At 32.0% G+C, this 25,548-nt stretch overlaps 1 protein-coding gene across 15 annotated transcripts in view; it reads right to left on the bottom strand.

Annotated features, from left to right (window-relative positions):
- Positions 1 to 25,548, bottom strand: part of LOC134696987 (C-Jun-amino-terminal kinase-interacting protein 4-like) — a 64,293-nt gene that overhangs the window by 13,175 nt on the left and 25,570 nt on the right. For 8 of the 15 annotated variants that reach the window (XM_063558956.1, XM_063558957.1, XM_063558962.1 and 5 more), the window contains 17 exons: positions 19,210 to 19,236; positions 17,097 to 17,276; positions 16,461 to 16,484; positions 15,366 to 15,422; positions 14,213 to 14,435; positions 13,624 to 13,785; positions 13,159 to 13,336; positions 11,296 to 11,508; positions 10,822 to 10,866; positions 10,494 to 10,571; positions 8,187 to 8,376; positions 7,610 to 7,690; positions 7,178 to 7,245; positions 4,542 to 4,693; positions 3,647 to 3,818; positions 2,756 to 2,869; positions 436 to 621 (listed from right to left, as the gene is read on the bottom strand). In XM_063558956.1, the coding sequence (XP_063415026.1) occupies positions 436 to 621; positions 2,756 to 2,869; positions 3,647 to 3,818; positions 4,542 to 4,693; positions 7,178 to 7,245; positions 7,610 to 7,690; positions 8,187 to 8,376; positions 10,494 to 10,571; positions 10,822 to 10,866; positions 11,296 to 11,508; positions 13,159 to 13,336; positions 13,624 to 13,785; positions 14,213 to 14,435; positions 15,366 to 15,422; positions 16,461 to 16,484; positions 17,097 to 17,276; positions 19,210 to 19,236 (2,150 nt within the window). The remainder of the gene's footprint in view (positions 1 to 435; positions 622 to 2,755; positions 2,870 to 3,646; positions 3,819 to 4,541; positions 4,694 to 7,177; positions 7,246 to 7,609; positions 7,691 to 8,186; positions 8,377 to 10,493; positions 10,572 to 10,821; positions 10,867 to 11,295; positions 11,509 to 13,158; positions 13,337 to 13,623; positions 13,786 to 14,212; positions 14,436 to 15,365; positions 15,423 to 16,460; positions 16,485 to 17,096; positions 17,277 to 19,209; positions 19,237 to 25,548) is intronic. The other 7 variants (XM_063558960.1, XM_063558972.1, XM_063558967.1 and 4 more) reach the window with 5 other exon arrangements.

The following is a 25,548-nucleotide window of genomic DNA, read 5'->3' as shown; positions in this document are numbered from 1 at the left end:
ACCACATGGGGTTGTCACCTGAAACCTGTTTTACATTTGTTTTAAGTTCCATCAATATCAGTCTAGCCATTACCAGTACAGAGAATTGTTTTGACAAGGAACACAGTCTGTGCCACTAGCCCTATACTTTAATCTAGGAAAAAATTATTTGTGTGGTAGTGATAATTTAATGAAATTTTGTTTAATTTTGTAGAATAAAGGTGGCAATTTATGATTCTTGGTATAGCTAGTAGCTGAAAAAGTTTTTGGCACAGACTGGGAACATGAGTAGGCAGACATACTAACAGAGGGTGATGGATGGACAGACAGACAGATGGATACAGTGATTCCTATATACCCTCAAACAGGCTGGGGGAATACTGCATTAACCATAACTGTGGGTTTTTGTGGGCAAAACAATCATCATAGAAATAAAATGTTAGTCAACGAGCTTACCTGGTACTGAGACAAAGAATTTAACAGCATCTCGATGTCCATGGAATGACAACTGAGCCTGGGCCATTGTACAATATGGTATAAAACTCCCTGGAGTAACACTGTCTGTTTTATTATCACTATAAACACGAATAATTCCTCCTGGTCGTCCACCGCTGGATGCTGATGACACTGTCTGTTTGTTACCTAAAACACAGTACAAGAGATGATGAAGAAAGTGTAACGTAAATACAAGACAGTCATGAAGACCGTACTTTATTATGGTTTTCCTTTATAAATTATGACTTGGATAGAGAGTTGTCTCATTGGCACTCATACAAACATCTTCTTATACTTATGACAGTAATCCAACAACATAAGTACAATAGAATTCAAACTTGTTCATGACAAATAAAATTTCTGTTCTATTGGTTAACATAGGTCTTAAAGACAAAAATCATGGGGGAGGTCAAAGATCAAAGTCATGGTGACCTGACTTTAGTATATCTATATGATACATCCCAATACCATGATGCAACTGAATGCTAAGTTTTATGTTACAAGAGTTATGTGCAGGACAGGCATTGTACAAGGTTTTACTATCAATACCACAAAGTCAAGGTCACAGAGACCTTATGTTTGTATATGACACAACCCCAACCCATGATGCCACTGCATACCAAGTTTGGTTAATCTTAGTCTTACAGTACAAATGTTATGGACTTAGACAGAATGTGATGATTCCTATATACCCTTATATACTTTGTTTGAAGTAGATATAAAAAGTGTCATTCTATTCAGAAATAAAATTGATAATTGGTAAAAATGTGTAAATTTATTGTATTTACTTTAGAAATATTGAGCTGATCTAAATATGTAACTGTTTTAAAAAATATGCCTTTTAAAAGTTTTTTGTTGAGTTAATGTAATTATTATGATTACCGTAGATGCATGTAAAATGTTTGTGGTTTATTAGCTTGACAATTTTAGGAAGTAATCAATTTTAATTTTGTGGCATGCTCGAATATAAAAAGTGCCTTCTGACCTCCACCCCCATTTATTGTTCAGAACAACCCTTTATTGTTTATCACATCATGCATCATGGGAAGGGGAAGAGTCATGTTCTTTAGATGTTTTCTTTTAACAAATCAATTACTGGACCACAGTAGGTCTAAATGCTCTGCTGATGCAATCCCATTTTTCAGATATTAATTATGAAGCACAGTGTTTTCGTGTATACTTAATTTCAAATTTGTTTTTATTCACAAAATTAATTAATGTTTGTTATTTATAAAAGTGTTGTGCATGTTAAAATTATATCATATATTATAACTACATATTTTCAAAATAAATCATTCATTCTTATTTGCATGTTTTCACTTTCACAAACATCTTCGCTAGCCAAGGGTTATGATCCACTTCCGTTCTCTTCACCCTTGGCGGATTAACCAAACATTTGTGAAAACAATGTTGCGACATCTATTGGAAGATTAAAGTCATGCCCATTCCGAAAAAACATTATTCTTGACCAATGGTAGCACTTGAATTCTTAAATTTGGAGGTAAAAACACGGTAGTGTCTAGATTCTACGCACTTGGTAAAGCCCGAATGGAAAATATACATCATCATTCATGCATTTGTACATGGAACATACACCGGAACTTCTTAAAGTTGATTAAAAACATTCAAGTTGTCACCAAATGTAGTCATATGTTTAGGGATGTAAAGACTTGTTGCACAATAAACATGTGGCAATTGTTTACAAACACTTTCTACATTTACACATGATCATGTAATAGGTGCTTTTTGATTGGATGCAGCAAGTTTCGACTGCAACCAATATTACCTTGTGTCTCCGAAATTTTATCTCAATCCGCCAAGGGTGAAGAGAACAGGAGTGGATCGTAACTCTTGGCTAGCGAGATGTTTCACAAACTACATACATGTATATGGATAAGGGTACGACACAAATGTGTTCACCCTAAATATACTTTGCTAATTGAAGGCTGTATGGTGACATATAGTTGTTAACTTCTATGCCATTTGGTCTCTGGTGGAGAGTTGTCTCATTGGCAATCATACCACATCTGAAAATTCAGTACAATACACTTGCAACACTGCTACCATGGGTTTCAGTACAGTTAATATAACAAAAGAGTGCACAAGCTGCTTTACAAAGAATTTAGATAAAGTTTTCAACACGTATCGTACAATTTCAATATTATCAATGACCTGTAAAAATAAGGTCAAGGTCAGACCAAGATGCACAGACATGTACAACTTACAATCATTCCCTAAAACTTAATAAAGTTGACGTATTGCTTATAGTCATATAACTTACTTTCAGACAAAGGCACAGATATAACCACACCATTACCAGTTCCTATCCAGAGTCTCTGACATGAGATCAACATTGATGTTATCCTTACAAACGAAAAACCAAGCTTTCCTGTTCCTGAAAAATAAAAGAGCAAAATTTGTGTTTAGAAAAAGAACCTATTTGTTTTATTCAGCATAATGTTGATAAAATTTAGGAAACATAAAATTAAACATTAAAGATCTAGCAACCTGTGAATCTGAAAACACTCAAATCTTTTTATACAACTATATAGATATAGGAAGATATGGTGTGAGCGTCGATCTATATGCCTTGCTACCAAAGAATTTATCATTGATTTCTGTATAACAAGTAAAGGTTCCTATTTTTTGCTTGACATTTTTTCTGTTTAGTATAAAAACCACTTGAAAACAAATTAAAGGGAGATAATATTAGTTGTGCATGTTTTAGTTTGTTTATAAACTTATCTCCCTTTAATTTCAGTAATTTAGAAACAACTGTAGAACATTTTTGATTACTAGTGCACAATTACTTTTGGTGATAAAACAAAAAAAAATGTTCATAAGTAATAACTAATTACTTTGTCAATTTTTTTTGGGCCATCAGTATTGTGAAAGAACCTCTTCAGAACTAAAACTATTTCTGTACCAGAAACAGTTACAATACAATTGAAAGTTACCAATTCTGCTGTACATTATAAATTATACATGATTTATATATATAGAATTACTATCTCAAGAAAACTAGGAAATAACACATATCACGAAACAGTGGCCTGATACCTAACACTTATGTAAAATATAGCTTCAAGCATCAAACTTTCGAGATATTTTCTTTATATTCATCTACTGGTTAAGGCTGATTTTGTTTTTAAAAGGCATACAATTTATTTACCTAACATCTTGCTAACATAAGGTTCTATGTCCACGTCCTGGAGATGTTGATGTGTGTAGGCATGGTATAAACGTAAGGTACTGTCTAGTCTTATAGATACCCATACACCATCACCCAACCAAGCTAACTGTCTCACTTGACTTTCTTTTCTTGGATGTGCATCAAAAGTTTTCTGTAATATAAAATGTTTCTCAGATAATATACACAACACATATATGAGGGGTTGAAAAAGTAGGATTATAACAAAGATCATCAAAGAACTTCCAATTAAAATTATGCAAAGTCCATATAATCAAATCATTTAGAAATGAAATTATCTATGACATTTTATACTATGGGTTATGGTCATTGAGAATGTGTAGCCAAATGAATAATTTCGGCTTCACTCAAATATAATGAATATGATTTCGTTATTTACACACAAGCTACATACCATAATAGACATGGATTCTGGGTCAACTACATGTATTTTGTTCCTGTATCCACACAAGCTACATACCATAATAGACATGGATTCTGGGTCAACTACATGTATTTTGTTCCTGTATCTACACAAACTACATACCATAATAGACATGGATTCTGGGTCAACTACATGTATTTTGTTCCTGTATCCACACAAACTACATACCATAATAGACATGGATTCTGGGTCAACTACATGTATTTTGTTCCTGTATCCACACAAACTACATACCATAATAGACATGGATTCTGGGTCAACTACATGTATTTTGTTCCTATATCCACACAAACTACATACCATAATAGACATGGATTCTGGGTCAACTACATGTATTTTGTTCCTGTATCCACACAAACTACATACCATAATAGACATGGATTCTGGGTCAACTACATGTATTTTGTTCCTGTATCTACACAAACTACATACCATAATAGACATGGATTCTGGGTCAACTACATGTATTTTGTTCCTGTATCCACACCACACATGGTTGTTAGCTATCACAGACATACACCGGATAGAATGATGGGGTTTACCAAGATCTAACAAATGATAGTTCTGTAGGTCCCATTGTCCATCTGTTGAAAAAATATAATTTTTAAATTAAAAGCACTATTATCCTAAATACAAGCATGTATCTTTTATCATGCATTTTAAAAAAAGAGATAGCTTCATGTGGTAGTCTGGAGGGTTGCATTGTTTCTTTATTGAAAATGAAATTGTTGAGTAACCACTAACCTATGATAATTTTTGTTAGATTTCTCTGCTCATTATAGATTGCCAGTTTTTTAGTGTATATAATTGAACCAGATGCTCCGCAGGGCATAGCTTTATACGACCGCAGAGGTTGAACCCTGAACGGTTGGGGCAAGTATGGACACAACATTCAAGCTGGATTGAGCTCTAAATTTGGATTGTGATTAAATAGTTGACACAACATAGGTTTCTGACAGAGAATGAATGAGTTCTAATGAACTTAAAATTTTGTTTTCTCTTAGAGCAATTCACTATGCTGTTGAATATTAATCTTCTCAAAAAAATGTTTGAAGAAATTTTCTTTTTATTTATGAAATTTCAAATGAGAAAAATTGAACCCAATTTTTTAATCACATCCCCCTTTCCCTCATTCCAAAACTAATCTCAATTCAAATATTCTAATGGAGTTTGCAACAATAACTACTCATTTAAATACATCATAAAATATTAAGATGTAAAAAAACTGCTTGTTATCACTGAATGGTAAAGATTATTTATATTTATCAGTTGGTAGTAAAAAGTGAATATACATTGTATATTGTATATAACAAAGATTTAAGTTGATTCTGGACAAAGAAAGATAACTCCAATTAAAAAATAATCTGCTATTGCAGAATATTGTGCAATAAGATATTTCTTGCTTACTCTTCTGGACAAAGAAAGATAACTCTAATTAATTTTTTTTTTGCTATTTCACAGTATTGTGCAATTAGATATTTCTTGCCATTGCGCAATACTGTACAATTGAAAAGACTTGCTATTGCACAATATTTAATATAATAATTGTAGATCCTGATTTGAACCAACTTGAAAACTGGGCCCATAATCAAAAATCTAAGTACATGTTTAGATTCAGCATATCAAAGAGGCCAAAAAAATCAATTTTTGTTAAAATCAAACTTAGTTTAATTTTGGACCCTTTGGACTTTAATGTAGACCAATTTGAAAACAGGAACGAAAATGAAGAATCTACATACACAGTTAGATTTTGCATATCAAAGAACCCCATTTATTCAATTTTTGATGAAATCAAACAAAGTTTAATTTTGGACCCCGTTTGGACCAACTTGAAAACTGGGCCAATAATCAAGAATCTAAGTACATTTTTAGGTTCAAAATATCAAAGAACCCCATGGATTCAATTTTTGTCAAAATCAAACTAAGTTTAATTTTGGACCCTTTGGACCTTAATGTAGACCAATTTGAAAACGGGACCAAAAGTTAAGAATCTAAATACACAGTTCGATTCGGCATATCAAAGAACCCCAATTATTCAATTTTTGATGAAATCAAACAAAGTTTAATTTTGGACCCTTTGGGCCCCTTATTCCTAAACTGTTGGAACCAATACACCCAAAATCAATACCAACCTTCCTTTTAATGGTCATAAACCTTGTGTTTAAATTTCATAGATTTCTATTTACTTAGACTAACGTTATGGTGCGAAAATCAAGAAAAATGCTTATTTGGGTCCCTTTTTGGCCCCTAATTCCTAAACTGTTGGGACCAAAACTCCCAAAATCAATACCAACCTTCCTTTTGTGGTCATAAACATTGTGTTTAAATTTCATTGATTTCTATTTACTTAAACTAAAGTTATTGTGCGAAAACCAAGAATAATGCTTATTTGGGCCCTTTTTTGGCCCCTAATTCCTAAACTGTTGTAACCAAAACTCCCAAAATCAATCCCAACCTTTCATTTGTGGTCATAAACCTTGTGTCAAAATTTCATAGATTTCTGTTAACTTAAACTAAAGTTATAGTGCGAAAACCAAGAAAATGCTTATTTGGGCCCTTTTTGGCCCCTAATTCCTAAAATGTTGGGACCAAAACACCCAAAATCAATACCAACCTTTCTTTTATGGTCATAAACCTTGTGTTAAAATTTCATAGATTTCTATTCACTTTTACTAAAGTTAGAGTGCGAAAACTAAAAGAATTCGGACGACGTCGACGACGACAACGACGACGCCAACGTGATAGCAATATACGACGAAAATTTTTTCAAAATTTGCGGTCGTATAAAAATTATATCAATAGTATAATTTTACATAGCAGTCAAATATGACATTTGTTCTTCTTCATTGCACAAATGTGAGTTTATTGAGATCTAGCTTCTTAATATCTCAACCTAGTGAGCTTTTTCTCCCTGATGAAGGACCTACTGTGACCTTAAGATGAAGAATAGCAAAAAAATCTTGTTTCTTTGTGTTTATTTTTTATATTATTATTCATCATATAAAATTTGTTTCCAACACTTTGGCTTTTAAGTTCATTTGGTTTCTTAATACTTAAGTTTATTTTACCTATAGCTCTATGGAATATTGCAACTTTCCCATTGGCCAACGCCACTAATACTCTTCCCTTTACATGTCTAAAAAGAAAACAATGCAAGTGAACAATTACAATCAAGGGGAGATAATTATATTACATATTTAGCTATTGAAATTTACTTCAAAATTATTTTTTTAAATATTTCCTAACAAACTTTAATTTTTCATAATTATTAACATACTTTATATGAGATGATCAATAATAATATCTTCATTCCAATTCTTTTTTTTTTTAAAGAAAAATCATTTTTTTCTGTTTTAAACTTATTAGCTGTTTTATCTTCTCTTAAGAAATGAAATTTGAATATTTACAAAGAACAATCTAAACTTATAGAAGTAAATGTCTTACATTCTATAAAGGATTTTGATAATTGTACACAATAATACATAATAGGTGTGACTTACACAATATTTAACACGGCATCCTCTAACTTAACAGAGTGTAAACATCTCCTCCATTGTGATACTGCAGAGTGAACATATAAACTGAAAAATAATAAATAATGTTTACAATTACTGGAGATTAAGTTGTTGAAACCAATTTGGTGGATTGAGAAAATATTTTTCTGAATACTTGATTTTGTGTGTTGGCCCAAGTCTATTTGCCTTTGGAAAAGAGTAACTTGCTGTACATATGAATTTGTGATTTATCAATACCAACAGAAACCTTGTTAATTAATATTACTTTAATAAAATTATACAAAGTATACTCCAAACTGTAACCCAAATTAGATTTTAGTGACTTTGAAGCACAAACTGTAGCAACATAGACCCACTTAATGAAATACATACAATAACGATGGGGATATACAAATTCTTCATTGACATATTAATTGTAAAGTAATTTATAGCCTTTTTTTTTATTGTTGAAGGCCGTACAGTTGTTAGTTGTTAATTTCTGTGTTATTGAGTCTATTGTGGAGAGTTGTCTTATTGAAAATCATACCAAATCTTCTTTTTTCTATTGACCATGTAAATTTACCTGCCACTCTGTGAGGCTAACCACATGGTCGGTAGAATACTACTCATTTTATCAGCCTCCTCAAACTGCAAGTCACTGTCGTCCACAGTTTTTCTGTCTGATGATCTGTCAGAGGCTGTAGATATAGGCGTTGTACGACCTGATGACACAGGAGAACCTTTAGCTTTAAATACTGCTGGGCCATTCTGACCTAAATATAGAATAAGTATACATTAATCTCGGAATTATATCTTAAGTTAAGGTGATATTATAATTTTGTAGTGAGATTTTTAAAAAAAAACCCACATTAATGCCTTTTTGGATAAAGTGTGTAAAAACAATAAAACAAGAAAGACACAAATTCAAGATCAATTTGGAGAAATTTCCCAGCATACATGTAAGTAGCAATTCCTCATTTCAGAAGCCTCTGTAAGCACTTACAAGTTATATAGAAAAATATTTACTTTCACCAAAAAAAAATAGCTAGAAATAAACCAAAAAAAATCATAAATACAAGAATTCAGCAATTTTTACGTGAATCTACTACTGTATAAGAGGTGTAAAATTTCATGATTTTTCCTGTATAAATTATACAATGTATTTTGCAGATTAAAAACTTTTTCAATACCTTTGCATGTGCACTTTTAAATTGTTGGTGATTTTATTCTATCCTAGAAAGTAAGCGATAATTTACACCATGTGAAAATAACCCACTGTACAGTATTTGAACTGTTGACAAAAAATGAGAGATAAATTCATGTTATTTCAAGAGATCCTGCATTTAAATAATTGATTTAGAATTTAATGCTATTTCATTCTTAACTCTCTAAAAAGAAACAATTCCATCTTTCTATTTTAGATAAAGCACTAACCTTCTATACTTTGTTCAGAGAGCAGACTATCTCTATCTGTCTGAGAGAGCACTCACCTTCTATACTTTGTTCAGAGAGCAGACTATCTCTATCTGTCTGAGAGAGCACTAACCTTCTATACTTTGTTCAGAGAGCAGACTATCTCTATCTGTTTGAGAGAGCACTCACCTTCTATACTTTGTTCAGAGAGCAGACTATCTCTATCTGTCTGAGAGAGCACTAACCTTCTATACTTTGTTCAGAGAGCAGACTATCTCTATCTGTCTGAGAGAGCACTAACCTTCTATACTTTGTTCAGAGAGCAGAATATCTCTATCTGTCTGAGAGAGCACTCACCTTCTATACTTTGTTCAGAGAGCAGACTATCTCTATCTGTCTGAGAGAGCACTAACCTTCTATACTTTGTTCAGAGAGCAGACTATCTCTATCTGTCTGAGAGAGCACTAACCTTCTATACTTTGTTCAGAGAGCAGACTATCTCTATCTGTCTGAGAGAGCACTAACCTTCTATACTTTGTTCAGAGAGCAGACTATCTCTATCTGTCTGAGAGAGCACTAACCTTCTATACTTTGTTCAGAGAGCAGACTATCTCTATCTGTCTGAGAGAGCACTAACCTTCTATACTTTGTTCAGAGAGCAGACTATCTCTATCTGTCTGAGAGAGCACTCACCTTCTATACTTTGTTCAGAGAGCAGACTATCTCTATCTGTCTGAGAGAGCACTCACCTTCTATACTTTGTTCAGAGAGCAGACTATCTCTATCTGTTTGAGAGAGCACTCACCTTCTATACTTTGTTCAGAGAGCAGACTATCTCTATCTGTCTGAGAGAGCACTCACCTTCTATACTTTGTTCAGAGAGCAGACTATCTCTATCTGTCTGAGAGAGCACTAACCTTCTATACTTTGTTCAGAGAGCAGACTATCTCTATCTGTCTGAGAGAGCACTCACCTTCTATACTTTGTTCAGAGAGCAGACTATCTCTATCTGTCTGAGAGAGCACTCACCTTCTATACTTTGTTCAGAGAGCAGACTATCTCTATCTGTCTGAGAGAGCACTAACCTTCTATACTTTGTTCAGAGAGCAGACTATCTCTATCTGTCTGAGAGAGCACTAACCTTCTATACTTTGTTCAGAGAGCAGACTATCTCTATCTGTCTGAGAGAGCACTAACCTTCTATACTTTGTTCAGAGAGCAGACTATCTCTATCTGTCTGAGAGAGCACTAACCTTCTATACTTTGTTCAGAGAGCAGACTATCTCTATCTGTCTGAGAGAGCACTCACCTTCTATACTTTGTTCAGAGAGCAGACTATCTCTATCTGTCTGAGAGAGCACTAACCTTCTATACTTTGTTCAGAGAGCAGACTATCTCTATCTGTCTGAGAGAGCACTCACCTTCTATACTTTGTTCAGAGAGCAGACTATCTCTATCTGTCTGAGAGAGCACTAACCTTCTATACTTTGTTCAGAGAGGAGACTATCTCTATCTGTTTCATTCTTCTCCTTTTGATCAGAGTCATTCTTCTCATCTGTAATTAGAATAAAAAGAAATAACTAAAAACAATGCAAACAATATATTCATATTTTCTTTGTGACGAAAAAGGTGTACTTTCAAAGACAAACATCAGTTAGCCTGTTGTAAACATATACACAATATGTTGTGGTTTCTCCGTTATATTTTTACCAGCCAGCCCTTTATCCTTCTAAATCATGTGTCATAAACATTATACATCGCAAAACACTTGAACAGCATAGCTACAAACACACTACTTAACTTACCTCTTAGAGATTCTCTAGACTGTGGTCGATGTTCTGGACTAATTTCTGAAAATACATAATTCATTCATCAGAATAGATTATTATACTAACTTTAGACTCAAGAGTATATAAACTCTAAACAGGTTTCATACTCTATGGGAGAGCATACTTGTACTGGTCAAGTGAGAGCGACTAAAAGAAGTTAAACCAAGCTTACAATGATCTACAATTGGTGCAATTTGGGGGAAAATTTATTGTCTTGTGTTTTTTTTACCAACAAAAATCATCAGAAAATTGCTATTTTTAATTCTATTCCCAACAAAAATCATCAGAAAATTGCTATTTTTAATTCTATTCCCCCCCCCCCCCTCAAACTGAGCCTATTTTTATTTATTTGTCAAACAATTACCTTTAAATAGAGGTGTCTTCAATCTAATATTAGAATAATGTTCACCAATTGACCTTTCCTTTATTAGTATTTGTCACTAACTTTACCTTTAGATTGAGGTGAACCAAATGGAGATGACATAGGAGATGTTGGTTTACTGCTTGGTTTCCCTCCTGTATTAACACACTGTACAAAGCTGATGTCTCCTATACCACTGTCTGTGGCCTGGTTGTCCTTATCCATAGGAGGAGGATTATACTGAGGATAAGATTCTGCCTTCAATATTTCTTCATCTACTGGGTAGTCGGATTCTAGAGCACCTAATAAATATTCAAATACATTGTAGTTATTGAAATATTTATCATGACGGTTGGTTAGTGTTACAGTGGGTCTCATTGGGGTCTAAGCGTGACATGGGATTGCTGATTTTTTGTAAGCATATCACGTGAAAGTCAAATTCTAATGCAACAACGTTCATTTTGATTGGAAAACGTCACTTTCTTACATGGCATCAATTGACAATTGATGCTATGGGACCTACGCGCAAGCGCAGACGGCATATGACAGATTTTAAATACATGTTTTAGCGTTGTTTTCTGTCAGTTTCATTAGAATGGAGATAACAATATTGTATTTTAAGCTCCGACGGCATCAATTGGGGATTTGATGGTCGCAAATACCCGTTTACTGTCTCCGCTAACGCGTCGCCAGTAAACTTAATTTGCGACCATCAAATCCCCAATTGATGCCGTCGGAGCTTAAAATACAATACAGTTATCTCCTAATTATTGTGGGGTGAAAACGGGAAAAGAGGCCTTGCAGGACCTGGGAAATGACAAAAAAATGAAAATTGCTTACATACATAGTGTAAGCCGAACCGGGATCGGAACCACCCCAATGAGACCCCCATTACAGACTACAAATTTGTACAAAATATCAGCATATTATATACAACAGATGTGTCAGTGTTTAAAATATTCCATAAATTCTTAAACAATAAAGTTTAACATTGTTTAATGTTTTTAGGTTTTCTGTCTCACTAACTTATATAAACTTTTTCAGATTTTTTTTCTCTCGTTTCTATTTCTGGTTATAATGGTGACTAAGTCAAAATTTTGGTGTCATTACTCTAAAGTTTGATAGCAATAGGCCACATATACAGGTTTTTTTTGTGGTGAATTTATAAGATCATAAAATGCTAACCTTGATATACAAAAACATTCCATACTACATGTAATACCTGCTATTATTGTATAGCAATATAATATTCCCCACAGAAAGTAATCAAAAGTTAGCGTGCAATAAATTCTAATATTGCACTAGTGCAATAAATCTTCAAAAGTCATGACGTCATCAGCAACAAAATCTTAGTTTAAACATTTTTTTACTTTCAAATATTATATTGCTATACAATAAAAGGGTAATTGCATGAATATTGGGGAATATTGTCCCTCGTAGAACATATATTGCACTCGCAAGCTCGTGCAATATAAAGTTCTACTCGGGACAATATTCATGCAATAACCCTATGTTATAGTATGAAATACTATAGAACATTATGCACTGTTTTATTTAATTTCGTGGTTTTTATTAATTAGAGTGATATTATATGAAAGTCAGATTTTCATGTTTTTTTTAATTTTATGGATATACTCTTTCCACGAAATAAACAAAATTAAATCCTCCACAAAAATTTCTGCTTTTACAGTATACACAGAACATCAATTATACCTGCTATACTTGCTATACATTGAACATCATGTTATATATACCTGCTATACTAGCTATACATATTATAGAAGCTGTTGACACTCTGAATGTCTCTAATATTTATATACCTGCTATACTTGCTATACATAGTATAGAAGCTGTTGACACTCTGAACGTCTCTAATATTTATATACCTGCTATACTTGCTATACATAGTATAGAAACTGTTGACACTCCGAACGTCTCTAATATTTATATACCTGCTATACTTGCTATACATAGTATAGAAGCGGTTGATACTCTGAATGTCTCTAATATTTCACCAGGACTATTAGCATCAATAACGACCACACGACTCTCTGTTGATGTACTGGTACAGATCCATACATACGAGGATAACTGTTCCTTACCAGAGTCCTTCAAATTCTTCTCATGTTCCTAAAACAATCATTAATATTTTCACATATAACACAATCTAAATTTCAGTTGCAACAGGTCCTTTACAGCATTTCTCATTGATTGAATTAGGATACTTCAGCAGGAAATGTTCATCATTCTCTAGTTTTTATTCAAATCTTGATTGTAGGAGCTTTTTTTTTTTGCAGATTGCTGTTTTCCTGAATGACTCCATGTAATTATAAATTACTTGTAACCTAAAACTTTACCCTGCATCATTCCCTTATACATTGTTCTGTCTAACCTAGAATTTGTTAATCATTGTTTACCTTAAGTTCATGGTTCAATTTTTCCACATCATCTTTGGTGATCTCCTTCTTAGTTTCCTGATCAAAGTCTCCAGGGTCTGAGTAAAACACACTGGCCCCTACAATAGACCCTCCATCTCTGGTCCTTCCACCAGTCAAGTTAACTCCTGCTGCACACCATATCTATACACAAAATCATTAAATTGTCATAATGCAATCATTCATTTATTATATATTATTTAATTTCTAATATAATTTAGCAAATATTCATATTTACAGTACATGTATCACATTTCAATTTTCTCAGGGAAATTTGCTTCTCAAGCTTTTTACTTTCCTTAATATTCTATATTTCATCTGACTTTTCCTATACCTGTATTAAATATTAACCACTATTTTACCAAGCAATCTTAATTTTTTTTCGATACATTTGTTGAATTTACATTTTAAATATGATATTTTTCGATGCAGCTGAACTTTCATTTCTTTAAGAAATGAAAATTCCAGAAACATCTACGTCTAAGCCAAAATAATTATTTTTCTACTTTTATTCATAAATATAATGTCCATCTTTGTCCAGGTAAGAAACTTTAACTGAGCAATGATATACCTTTAGCCCCTCATCTCTCTCTACTAGGGGTCTACAGTAGACGGGGACAGGCACTGGTACATGACTTTTAGACGGAGTATCTCGTGAGACACTGGTTAGTTTGGCAGGTAAACTCCAACCATAAGCTTGAAGTCGACCATCATCTTTCTTCACATGGGCTCTCACTTGTTTGTATTGCTCCATTCTTTCCTTTTCTCTCTCTTTTTTGGCTTTTTCTGACATTCTACAATTTTTTGAAAAAATATTGATGTTAACATCAAAGCAATAAAATCTTCAATTAAAAACATGTGAAAGGAAAATGGCAATTCAAATACATGTATCTACCTTCAACTTTATTTTTAAAATCATGATAATTTTTGTCTTTGTTGGTTACTTTTTTTTCCAAGAAATGTGTTCATGTATATGAATAATTGTCAAAAATCAAAATCAGAATTTTCGTGAGATATTTGAGTAAATTCAGGACAATCATTTACCAAGTAATTTTAACAGTCGAAATCACAAATGAATAACAAACTCATATTGATTTTAAATTGTCAGCTTAAAGACATAATTTAAGAACAAATGCAACAAACATCTAAAAAATTAAATGAAATCCGGCAATCCTGAGTAAAATACTTTCACTACATGCAGTCATTCAAAATTTTAAAACTGAATAACAAAAGAAACCCACCATCACTGTATATGTCTTCAGCTTGTTCAATTTATCAAGTATATTTGTTTTTATAAATAATATAAGAATTAAAAGATCAAAACAGGTACTACCAAATATTTTCTTAATTATCATTCATTTTTTTTCTCTCAACAATTTAAACAAATTAAAACGATTCAATGGTTAAAACTCATGAACAGCAACATTTCATTTTATCTGCATTTCATGGTAGTTATATAGTTTGCTGCAAAATCCTATGATAACTTAAGTTATCATATGAAAACCTTCTGTTTCAAACAGATGAACAGAACCGCATAAAGAAACAGACAAAGCAATTCCTCATTATATTAAAAAAAGAAATCGACACAGGAAAATGAAAGACAATTCTGTATACAAAAATGTGGTGCAGTTCTTAATAGTGTATTAAATGCTCTCCTTAACATATTGAATACCACAATACTTGGCTGTTGAATCGTTAAGACATTAATATTATATTAGACATACACTGTATGTTGATGTGCTAAGACAGGATCTTCTAACAGTGACTCTATTTTACTGGATCTAAATAAAGCAGTTCAGATGCATAATGATTACAACAACAACAAGCAAAACAGAAAACAATGAAAGCTCATAGATTTATCATATCAATAGTTTTGTACAACCATATTAAAACATTCCTAAATTTCTTCCCTTTGACACTTTAATTTGTGTACTGTTCTTTCTTTCACAAATTTGTAAAGCAATTTCGTATTTGGCAAAGAAAAGCAAATTTCTGTATCAAGCACAATTAAAAAATATCCATTATGTTCAAGTTTTTTAAAAAGAGTTGGAAGAGGAATTGTCTAGGAACATATTTAATTGTGGATAACAATTTGAAGTAAGTTGTTACCTATTTTAAGCTGAAGAAAATATATATGTTAAATGCATAAATAAATCTATGAACTTTTAAAAATATACTGTAAATTCAGAAATTAACATGTGATGATGGCAGTTGTGTAAATGTTGTGTACATTATACCAGTAATATGATAACAGTACATGTGCAGTACATATTACAAATGTGATACCTTGATATATACCACACATAATCACAAGTGAAATTTCAATAATATAATGGAGATCCAGTTATTAATTTCTGAATATACACTGACAAATTGTAATAAAACAAAACTGATGAAATAAAAAAAATGTTCAAACATGCATCACACTTATGTTGGTGGCTTCCCTTTGATGTCCTCTGATAAATAAGTAACAAACTTTTGTTTTTTAAGTTTCTGAGTTCCAAATGCTTGTTTGAAACTTACAAATTGGCCCGAAAGATTGGACATAATTATTGGTAGGCATTAATTCCATCAAATTTCATTCTTTATAATAAAAACTATTCAATTTGCTTCATAATTTTTTTTAACACAATTTGATGCAGGTCGCACAGGCAAGGAAGAAGCTATGTGTTCATCTTGAATATTAATATCCAAGCGTTAAAATAATCAACATTTTAAATTATAAAGAATGAAATTCTGGAAAGCATCTAATTAGATATAGGGCATTATAGATAGTGAAGCTAACACCATTTAAATGACAAATTTGTGAAACTGTTTACCCATCATCAGCTGGATTCTGTTTTCTAATACAGCAAAACAACATTGTTTTAAATAAATACAATATTAAGTGAATGATCTTGCTGATAACAGGTTGGCATACTAGGAGTCAATTTCACAAAAAAAAACTTACGAATAAGGTTAATTGTAAGTATATTGATTTGTTCATTACTTTTAATTACTTAAAAGAACAATCTTAGTCGTAAGTTTTTTTGTGAAACTGACATCAGTGTCTCACTTCAGAGAGCAAACACCTAGTTTGTTTCTGCATATCAGCAAATTTTTCTTGGATCTCTAAAGTCATAATATGATATCAATCAATCAAGTATTGAATGAAACATCCTACTTTCAATTTGTCGTGCTATTAAATGAATTAAGCATGCTACAATTTCACAATGACAACACAAAATGATGCACGAAATATGTTTGTACATGTACTAATACAATATGCATATATCAATGAATACAACAAATACTAAAATATACATTTTTCTATGAATTGATTGTTTTGCTTCTTTTTGAAAGGTGCAACTTAGCATTAAATGGCTCCATTGCTGTGATTTATTACAAAGATGAAATACTGAAAATACTAACAACATTTTACATTTCTAACCATTTGTGATACACAATTTACTTACAATTCATCCTGCATGAAGTCGTAAGCTTTAGCTTTGTCCCCAAGATTGTAGCTCTTCCTAGTCCTCTTATTGGGGTCCCCTACAGGTTGAACTTGTGTAGTAGGAGCGTTATACTTGACAGTTGCCATTGGATACGGCTTCTTGTTTGGTTTGTTGGAGGAACTGAACAGGTTACTGAAGCTGAAATATAAATAAATCCTAATCTAATCTAGGTGATAAATACATACCGACAACCTTTTCAACCATTGAAAAAAAGTTATTACCCACTGGGGAAAATATCTAGTTTACTTGTGGTTAAGGCAAAAGCTGTTTTCATTGCCACAGGTTCTAATGTAATTCTATTCTCTGCTACAGGAGCACAATAAGTCAATGTTTGGAATTCTAAACCACTAAAAAAGTAAGTAGGGAAAAAAAAGAAACTTAACTTCACTTAACTTATTTTATTCTAGTTAGTTAAGGACTGTCTGCTGCTGTTTGCAAAGAGTCTGTGATAGTTTGAATGATAATTGCTTTCCTTACTTAGTTCAAACTTCATATATTAGGAGAAAGTCAAAAAGTGTATTGGTAAGTGTATGTCTAAAATTGTCCAACATTTTTTTGGTATGTTATAAGACAGTCTTAAGTCTAGAAAAATTCTAGACAATGGCAGTTAAATTTCCTGAGCCACATAGAAAAGAAATGTTCTGACTGATAATTTCCCAAAAACATCTCCTATACATAATATCTGTTTAGGTAACACAGTAATAGCATACCAATAGATTGTTAGGAAAATGTGAAAGTCCAACTTGAAGATGTTAGCAAAAACAACCAAATTAAATAAAGCGCACAAATGATCAAATGTATTGCTGAAGGTAAAATAAGTTTTGTTTAAAACCAGGACAGAGAAGATTACCAGGAAGGCTAGAATATTCATCTTATAAAATACATGAAAAAATACACTAGGTATCAATCAATCAAAATCCAGGATGACAAAAGCAATTTGCCCTAGTAAAATGTCTTTACCTTAATACATTTGAACCTGATATTGAAGGAATTACAATTTCATTTTTTTTTTTAGAAGTTTCCATTTTTGTAAAAAAAAAAGTTCACATATAGGCCTACATGTATATACATTTTATACTTATTGAAGAAATATTGATACGAAATTAAAATCAAATCTAGTTCAGAAATAGAACCTGCAGTTTAAATCATCACTAACTCAAAGCTTGAAAGTCTGTCAAATTTTTGATCTTTATACTGTGTCACTGTCAAAATTGAATAAATATTTCAAGTGTTACCAATACAATTTTTTTGGTACCCTCCAAAAAAAAAAAAGGGCAATCTTTATCTCAAACTATAATTAAGTCCAAACACCTCTGAATATAATAAAGCCATTAGGAATAAAAGGTCAATGTTGGGTTTAGGGTATGCCATTATGTATAATAAATGGAAACATGCAATATCATATGAGAATGGCAATCTTACAGTCTAAAAAGTGTTAAAAAATTTGATTTGTGGTTATATGTATAGCCTTATATGTATATAGATCATTGATACAGAAAAACAAAAGCTATAATCCAATGGACTATACATCACTCACCTGATATTTAAATATAAGATTTACTAAATTAGCATACAAGTAGTGTTTGAATTATATGTTATCAAGTTGGAGACAGCAAAAAAAACCAGATACATCTTTTACCCAATCACCATTCTGATAATACTGGTTGCAATATTTTAAAATTTGATTATTGTTTTAGAATCAACATACAACTTATGGGGGGCACAATCTTTTAAATCTTTGGTGAAAGCTACATTTTGCCATGAAAACAGTATTAAATGCTATGTAACTGTAATTTAAATTCAAAAATCAATCAAGCAAATAGCACTCAGCTCCAATGAGTTTATACCAAACATATATACTATAATCTGTGCAAATCCACAACCGTGATTGGTGCAATTAATTTTCTATGTGGGAAAAAAGATAGCAACACTTCTAGGTTGTAAATCTGTATGATTTGATCCTCTAGGAATGTTCAAGCTAGCATTGTTAATGATGTACAAGTTAAATGACAGGTTTCTAAGTTAGTCTAGGAACATGCTATGTTAGGTGTAACTCGTGGCATTCACATACCTATTCAGTTTCTTAGAAAATTCTGATCTATAAAAAAGAAACAAGTAGGGAACAAGTCATTCAGTGAGTCATACACAACATACAAGCAGGGAGTCATTCAATAACATATACACAACATACTAGAAGGGAACATGTCATACATAAGAGTTTAAAGCAACAAATAAGCATGTCATTCAGTAACATATACACAACATACTAGCAGGGAGTCATTCAGTAATTTATACACAACATACTAGCAGGGAGTCATTCAGTAACATATACACAACATACTAGCAGGGAGTCATTCAGTAACATATACACAACATACTAGCAGGGAGTCATTCAGTAACATATACACAACATACTAGCAGGGAGTCATTCAGTAATTTATACACAACATACTAGCAGGGAGTCATTCAGTAACATATACACAACATACTAGCAGGGAGTCATTCAGTAATTTATACACAACATACTAGCAGGGAGTCATTCAGTAATTTATACACAACATACTAGCAGGGAGTCATTCAGTAATTTATACACAACATACTAGCAGGGAGTCATTCAGTAATTTATACACAACATACTAGCAGGGAGTCATTCAGTAACATATACACAACATACTAGCAGGGAGTCATTCAGTAACATATACACAACATACTAGCAGGGAGTCATTCAGTAACATATACACAACATACTAGCATAATTCAAAGAACATGCCATTCAGCTACATATGCACATTCATAGCTCTACAATATGTTGATACCTGTATCTTTGCATTACAACTGTTAATGACGACTTAATACTAAATAAATTGGAAGTTGGATGTGTACTGATTGATATTTTAGTCTTTGATGCATGATTATTTTTTGTTATGGTTATTGGCATAGAACTAGTAGTCAGTAAATAAAGGCAACAGTAGTATACTGCTGTTCAAAACTCATAAATCCATGGACAAAAAACAAAATCGGGGTAACAAACCAAAACCGAGGGTACTCTTTGGTCTGTACTTGGTGTCTTTTTTGTTGTGGAGATCTATAGGTACCCTGTCATGCTCACTTAGTGTTTTGCTAGACATGTTTCTGCTTTGTATCTGTCTGATGTGAGTGAAGCTAATTTCAACTAATGTGTATAGTTTGTTCTTATGTTGTACTGTTACACCACTTTCCCAGGCTAGGGAAAGGTTGGCCCACCTTCAAATTAGCTTAACCAAACCACATTCTGTGTGTGTCTGTTCCAAATTGGGAGCTTGAAATTAAGTTGTTTTGTCGTTTGAAATGTTTAACATTTGTAATTTTTGGGGCTTTTTACAGCTGACTATGTGGTATGGGTTTTCCTCATTGATGAAGGCTGTAAAGTGCCCTACAAATGTTAATTTTTGTGTCATTTGGTCTCATGTGGAGAGTTGTCTCCTTGACAATTACACCACATCTTCTTACTTTCATATGTACAAGCAGGGAACATATCATACAGTTAATTAGGCCAAATAAAAAAGATGTGTTTCCTACTACCCTACCCTCCATATTCATTTTTTTCAGCTAAAAAAAGCCTACCCTAAAGTTTTTTTTGTCATTTTTCAATTAGCACTAATAAAGTCATAATGTCTCTTTCATAGACTCAATGTAAAAAAAATTATTAAAAAAAAATCCCTACCCTATTTTTTCAAAGATGTAATAGGAAACACACATATTTTTTTGTGCCTTTAATATACACAACATACAAGCAGGGAACATGTCATTTAGTAACATATACACAACACACAAACGAGGAGCATGTCATTCAGTTAATTATACACAACATACAAGCAGGGAACATGTCATTCCAAGAGTTGCATACAACATACAAGCAGGGAACATGTCATTCCAAGAGTTGCATGCAACATACACAAGCAAGGAACATGTAATACACAGGGTTAAACATAAAACACATAAGCAATGTACAAGCAAGAGTATACAACTTTGGTCAAATAGACAAAGCAAAAGCATTAATTGCTTTATAAACAAGGTGTAAAAGAACTTGAATATATTGACAGTAATTTCTTGACTTTTCATTAGTTCATTCTGCTTTAATCCAATTTTCTTTTAATTTGTGAAGCCATCAACACTCACTGTCAATATCAGTACAAAACAAGTAAAAATCTGGTGCACACAGCACAGCACTGAACATGTATTGAGACAATTCAAGTGTTTAAACAAGAATGTGTTCATAGTACACAGATACCCCAACCACACTATTATTTTCTATGTTCAATGGACCATGGAAATTTGGGTCAAAACTCTAATTTTGCATTAAAATTAGAAAGATCATATCATAGGATACATCTATACTAAGTTTCAAGTTGATTGGATTTCAACTTCTTTAAAAACTACCTTGACCAAAAACTTTAACTGAGTGAAGCAGGACAGGTGGACGAACGGACAAACGAACAGACAAACAGACCAGAAACATAATGTCCATCTACTATTGTAGGTGCATCATAAAAAACTAGTACTAGTCAATGGACAAATAAAATGTTCTATTGGGTATTTTTTTCCTGTATAAATGTGTTCTTATTCATATTTGAGTATACCATATATGAAAAAGTATCAGTTTCTTTGACCTTTTTTTGTTTCCAAAATCATAAGTGTCTCCTCTGCCCTATATCTTCCCTCTGTTTAAGTTTTATTACAAGCAAGGAAAATTCATGATTTCAACTTGAAACTATTTTTCCAAAAGCATTTTTATGTTTACTAACAATACCTTGACCTTTGCCCTAAAATTTCAAAAATCATCTCAGGTTTTTCCCATTTTCTATATCTTTCATCTGCACAAGTTTGATTTCAATCAATTAAAATAACTTGGCACAGATGCCATCCATTTTTTTTTTTAATGTTGTCTTATATCTAGTTACAGTGACCTTGACCTCTGTCCTATTGACTCCATAATAAATAGGCTTTGTCCCCTCCGCTTTTTCTAACAACACCTCAAGAATACTAGAACCTTCCAGTTTGGTAAACATATGTTGCGTGATTGCTGTTTGTTTATCTGTTATCACTAAAGTTTACTCTACACTTGTCCTATGTATTTTAGTTAGTGTTTTCATTATGACAGGTTTAAGATAGACTTGTAAGCAGCACACCAAAACATGGATATATTACTATTGGCCTACAAGAGTGATCCCAATATATAGTTTCATGAAGTTCATGTTATAACCATGTTCTGAATATGAACCACCAAACTGGACTACGGGTCAACAAGTTAACACCTTAATAAACATTACATAATGAATGTAATACTACTACAGGACAAGACAAGGCTCCATGTTGAAGGATGTACCTTGACCTTTAATGGTTATTTTTTATAAATTATGACTTGGATGGAGAGTTCTCTCATTTGCACTCATACCACATCTTCCTATATTGTCATTCTGAACCTCCATCATATTTTCTTAATCTATTAAAGTTATCATGATATAAGACAACACATTTTACCATTGTCAAGTGTGTTGTCTTTTATCCTCAATGATGATGGATTGACAATTATGAACCATTTCATACCCTTAGGATCATTCAGCTTAAGTTTTGTTCAATTTGGTCCTTTGTTATCAGAGAATAGTTTACTACAATGGATGCCAAGTGATTACAAAAGCTCTCATGGCTCATATGGCCATGTAAAGCTAACAAAGCAAACAATCTGTAAACCTATTCTGCCCGTATCCTTTATTATCAAGATTGATTCCAAGGATAAATATGAGTATAAGTTTTGCCATCTGATTCATTAAATGTCAGAAACCCATGATTGTCATTTGATATCAGCAATGAACACCATAGAAATAACTTTGTTCCTAGACATTGCTTTAGTATATTTTGTAAATGAAGTTTCAAATGAGAATATATGATTTTTATGTATGCATTATGATGGTAGTGTACTTATAGATTATTGTTGATCATCGAAATGAGATTGATTTTCTCGCTTGAGCCGCAATTTTAATGTTCCCAAATGGTAAAAGTGTGAAGAAGGACATGTCACCTTACCAGGACACATAACTATACTCCCAGCCAAAGTTGTTCTTACTCCTAAATGCTTAGTAGAGAAGTAGCAAATACCAATTTTCAAGTCTTTTGTGTGACATGGCCCAGGTAAAAAGTAATAGCACAGAAATTCTTAGATTGATGATGATGTTGAAATAATGCTTTTGTTAAGCATTAAAGGGACATTAGTCATTGCAACAGAAATCAAACTGTTTAACATGCCATATTCTTCTGTGTTAAGTAACTATAAAAATATTACAGTACTGTGTAAATTCAGAAAATTTTGTATGCCATTGCCATACTTATTAGTTTTTTTAACAATATATGTAAATGCAAGCATTTATATTTTGATTTTAGAAAGTGATGCATACAAATTATTATTCTCTATTTAAAGTTTTTATTTTTGCAAACCCTATCCCGTTAGAAAAAAATATTGCCAATATTTCTGAATTTACAGTATTTAGTTCAATATCAATCCGATTAAAATACATATCTGTGTCCACACTTTGATAACAAGGATCTGACAATACTCAGTTCTACCTTCTTTTTCTGGTAATTAATATATCAGTCTATCAAATCTCGTCTCCAAATTTTGAATGAGAAAACCATACTTCTTCAAAACAGAAAGTAGAACAGAGTGTTTTTAGATCCTTGTCTGTAAATGGAGGATGAAGGATCTGTATTCAAATCAAAAGCATTACAGGAAAGCTTTAAAGAGAATTCACACATTAGGATAAATATATTTTTAATTAAAACTGTACAACATTCACTAAAACACATGCCATTCATGCATTTTTAAAATCAGATGAGTTAGATATAACATAGAAATAAATTTGGCACAAATGCATCATATAACTTGTGTTAATAAAATAAAAAGTCTGTATATGTATATATATATATAATATCTGCCATGTAAACACTAAAACTTTCCCCGAAGTTTAAAAGTCATTAAAACACGATGTAGAATGGGTAACAACTAGCACCATCTTCACATACTAACTGGGCATGAAACTGAAAAGAAAGGAATTATAGGTTAAAAGATTTTCCCAGAATTACATGTTATAAAAATTTTCCTTTTTTTCTTTGATATCTGATTTTAAAAGTTGCATATGACTTGTTTAGTGAATGTTTACATGCAGTTTTACAACACTGACTACAGGCTAGCAAAGTGTGAATATGTATATAAGTTAACAAATCTGTAGTTTGTTAATGATCTAAAAATAGAGTGATATCAACAACAGCTTGAGATTTAGCTGAAATTATTACTTTTCATGCAAATCATATCATATATTGATACTATAGAATTAGCATGTATTTATTTGGGAATTACAGGTTAAAAATTTGTTAACTCATATATTTTATTTAAAGAATAAGATTATGTTTTAGTTTGAACAAATGAAAGACTGTCAAATCTGTAAATTATGTTACACACAAGCATTTCATGTGAATATCATTTTTATTCAATTTTCAAGAATTTGCAACAAATGCAAAGGATGTATTTAAGGTCTAAACTTACAACAACTCAATTTTACAAAGACCAATTATAAATTCATTTAAGTACATATGAATGAAGCATGATCTTCTTTCCTGCCATGAGTAATATCTATTTTCTATTTACCGAATAATCCAAAAATATTTCTGTCTTATAATTTTGTAACATATTTGATTCTAGAAACTTGTCACATTTTGGTTCAAATAAGGAAATTCTAAATATTAAATTTTTATAAAAAAAAAACATATTTACTGCTGAATAATTGTCAGTGATTTATTTGTTTCACAATGACCCTGTGGTCTAAATCTCCATAACTGTTAAGCATGCTGTATACAGAATTAGTAGTCAGAAACAGAGTTAATAGAGAATTCAATTTCACAATAACTAGTAAACACAATATAATTTTTTAGGTTCAATTTTTCATTTTGCAACATCATCAGCAATGTCCAATGTTTTCAAGACTTCAATTAGGTGTAAGTTCATGCCATGTTCAGAAATACAACAACCCGGACAACCAAAGAAAACTTGACAACCAACAAAATACTGTTGATAACAATACAACCTTTATAAATATTTCAAGGATTTAAAATATTTCAGTACTTCAAGGTATTAATTAATCATAATTCTAAGTCATGTACAGAAATGGATAAAGCATAAATAAATGAGTTTTTATTATTTCACCACATAATTATGCATTTTGATAGTATATTTTGTATTCCAGTCGATCTGGGAATTGTAATTCACATTTTCAAAATGAGTTGTACCATCTCTGATGTGTCCTTGAAGAACCAGTTCAGGTCAATGTTTTGTTATTTGTTATTTGCTGAGGCCCTTTCTATTTGAAGACCTCACTTCTAC

This window comes from Mytilus trossulus, chromosome 14 (genome assembly GCF_036588685.1).
Source record: "Mytilus trossulus isolate FHL-02 chromosome 14, PNRI_Mtr1.1.1.hap1, whole genome shotgun sequence".
Lineage (NCBI taxonomy): Eukaryota > Metazoa > Mollusca > Bivalvia > Mytilida > Mytilidae > Mytilus > Mytilus trossulus.
The sequence above is the reverse complement of the archived record's forward strand: the minus strand, read 5'-3'. Positions and strand labels throughout refer to the sequence as shown.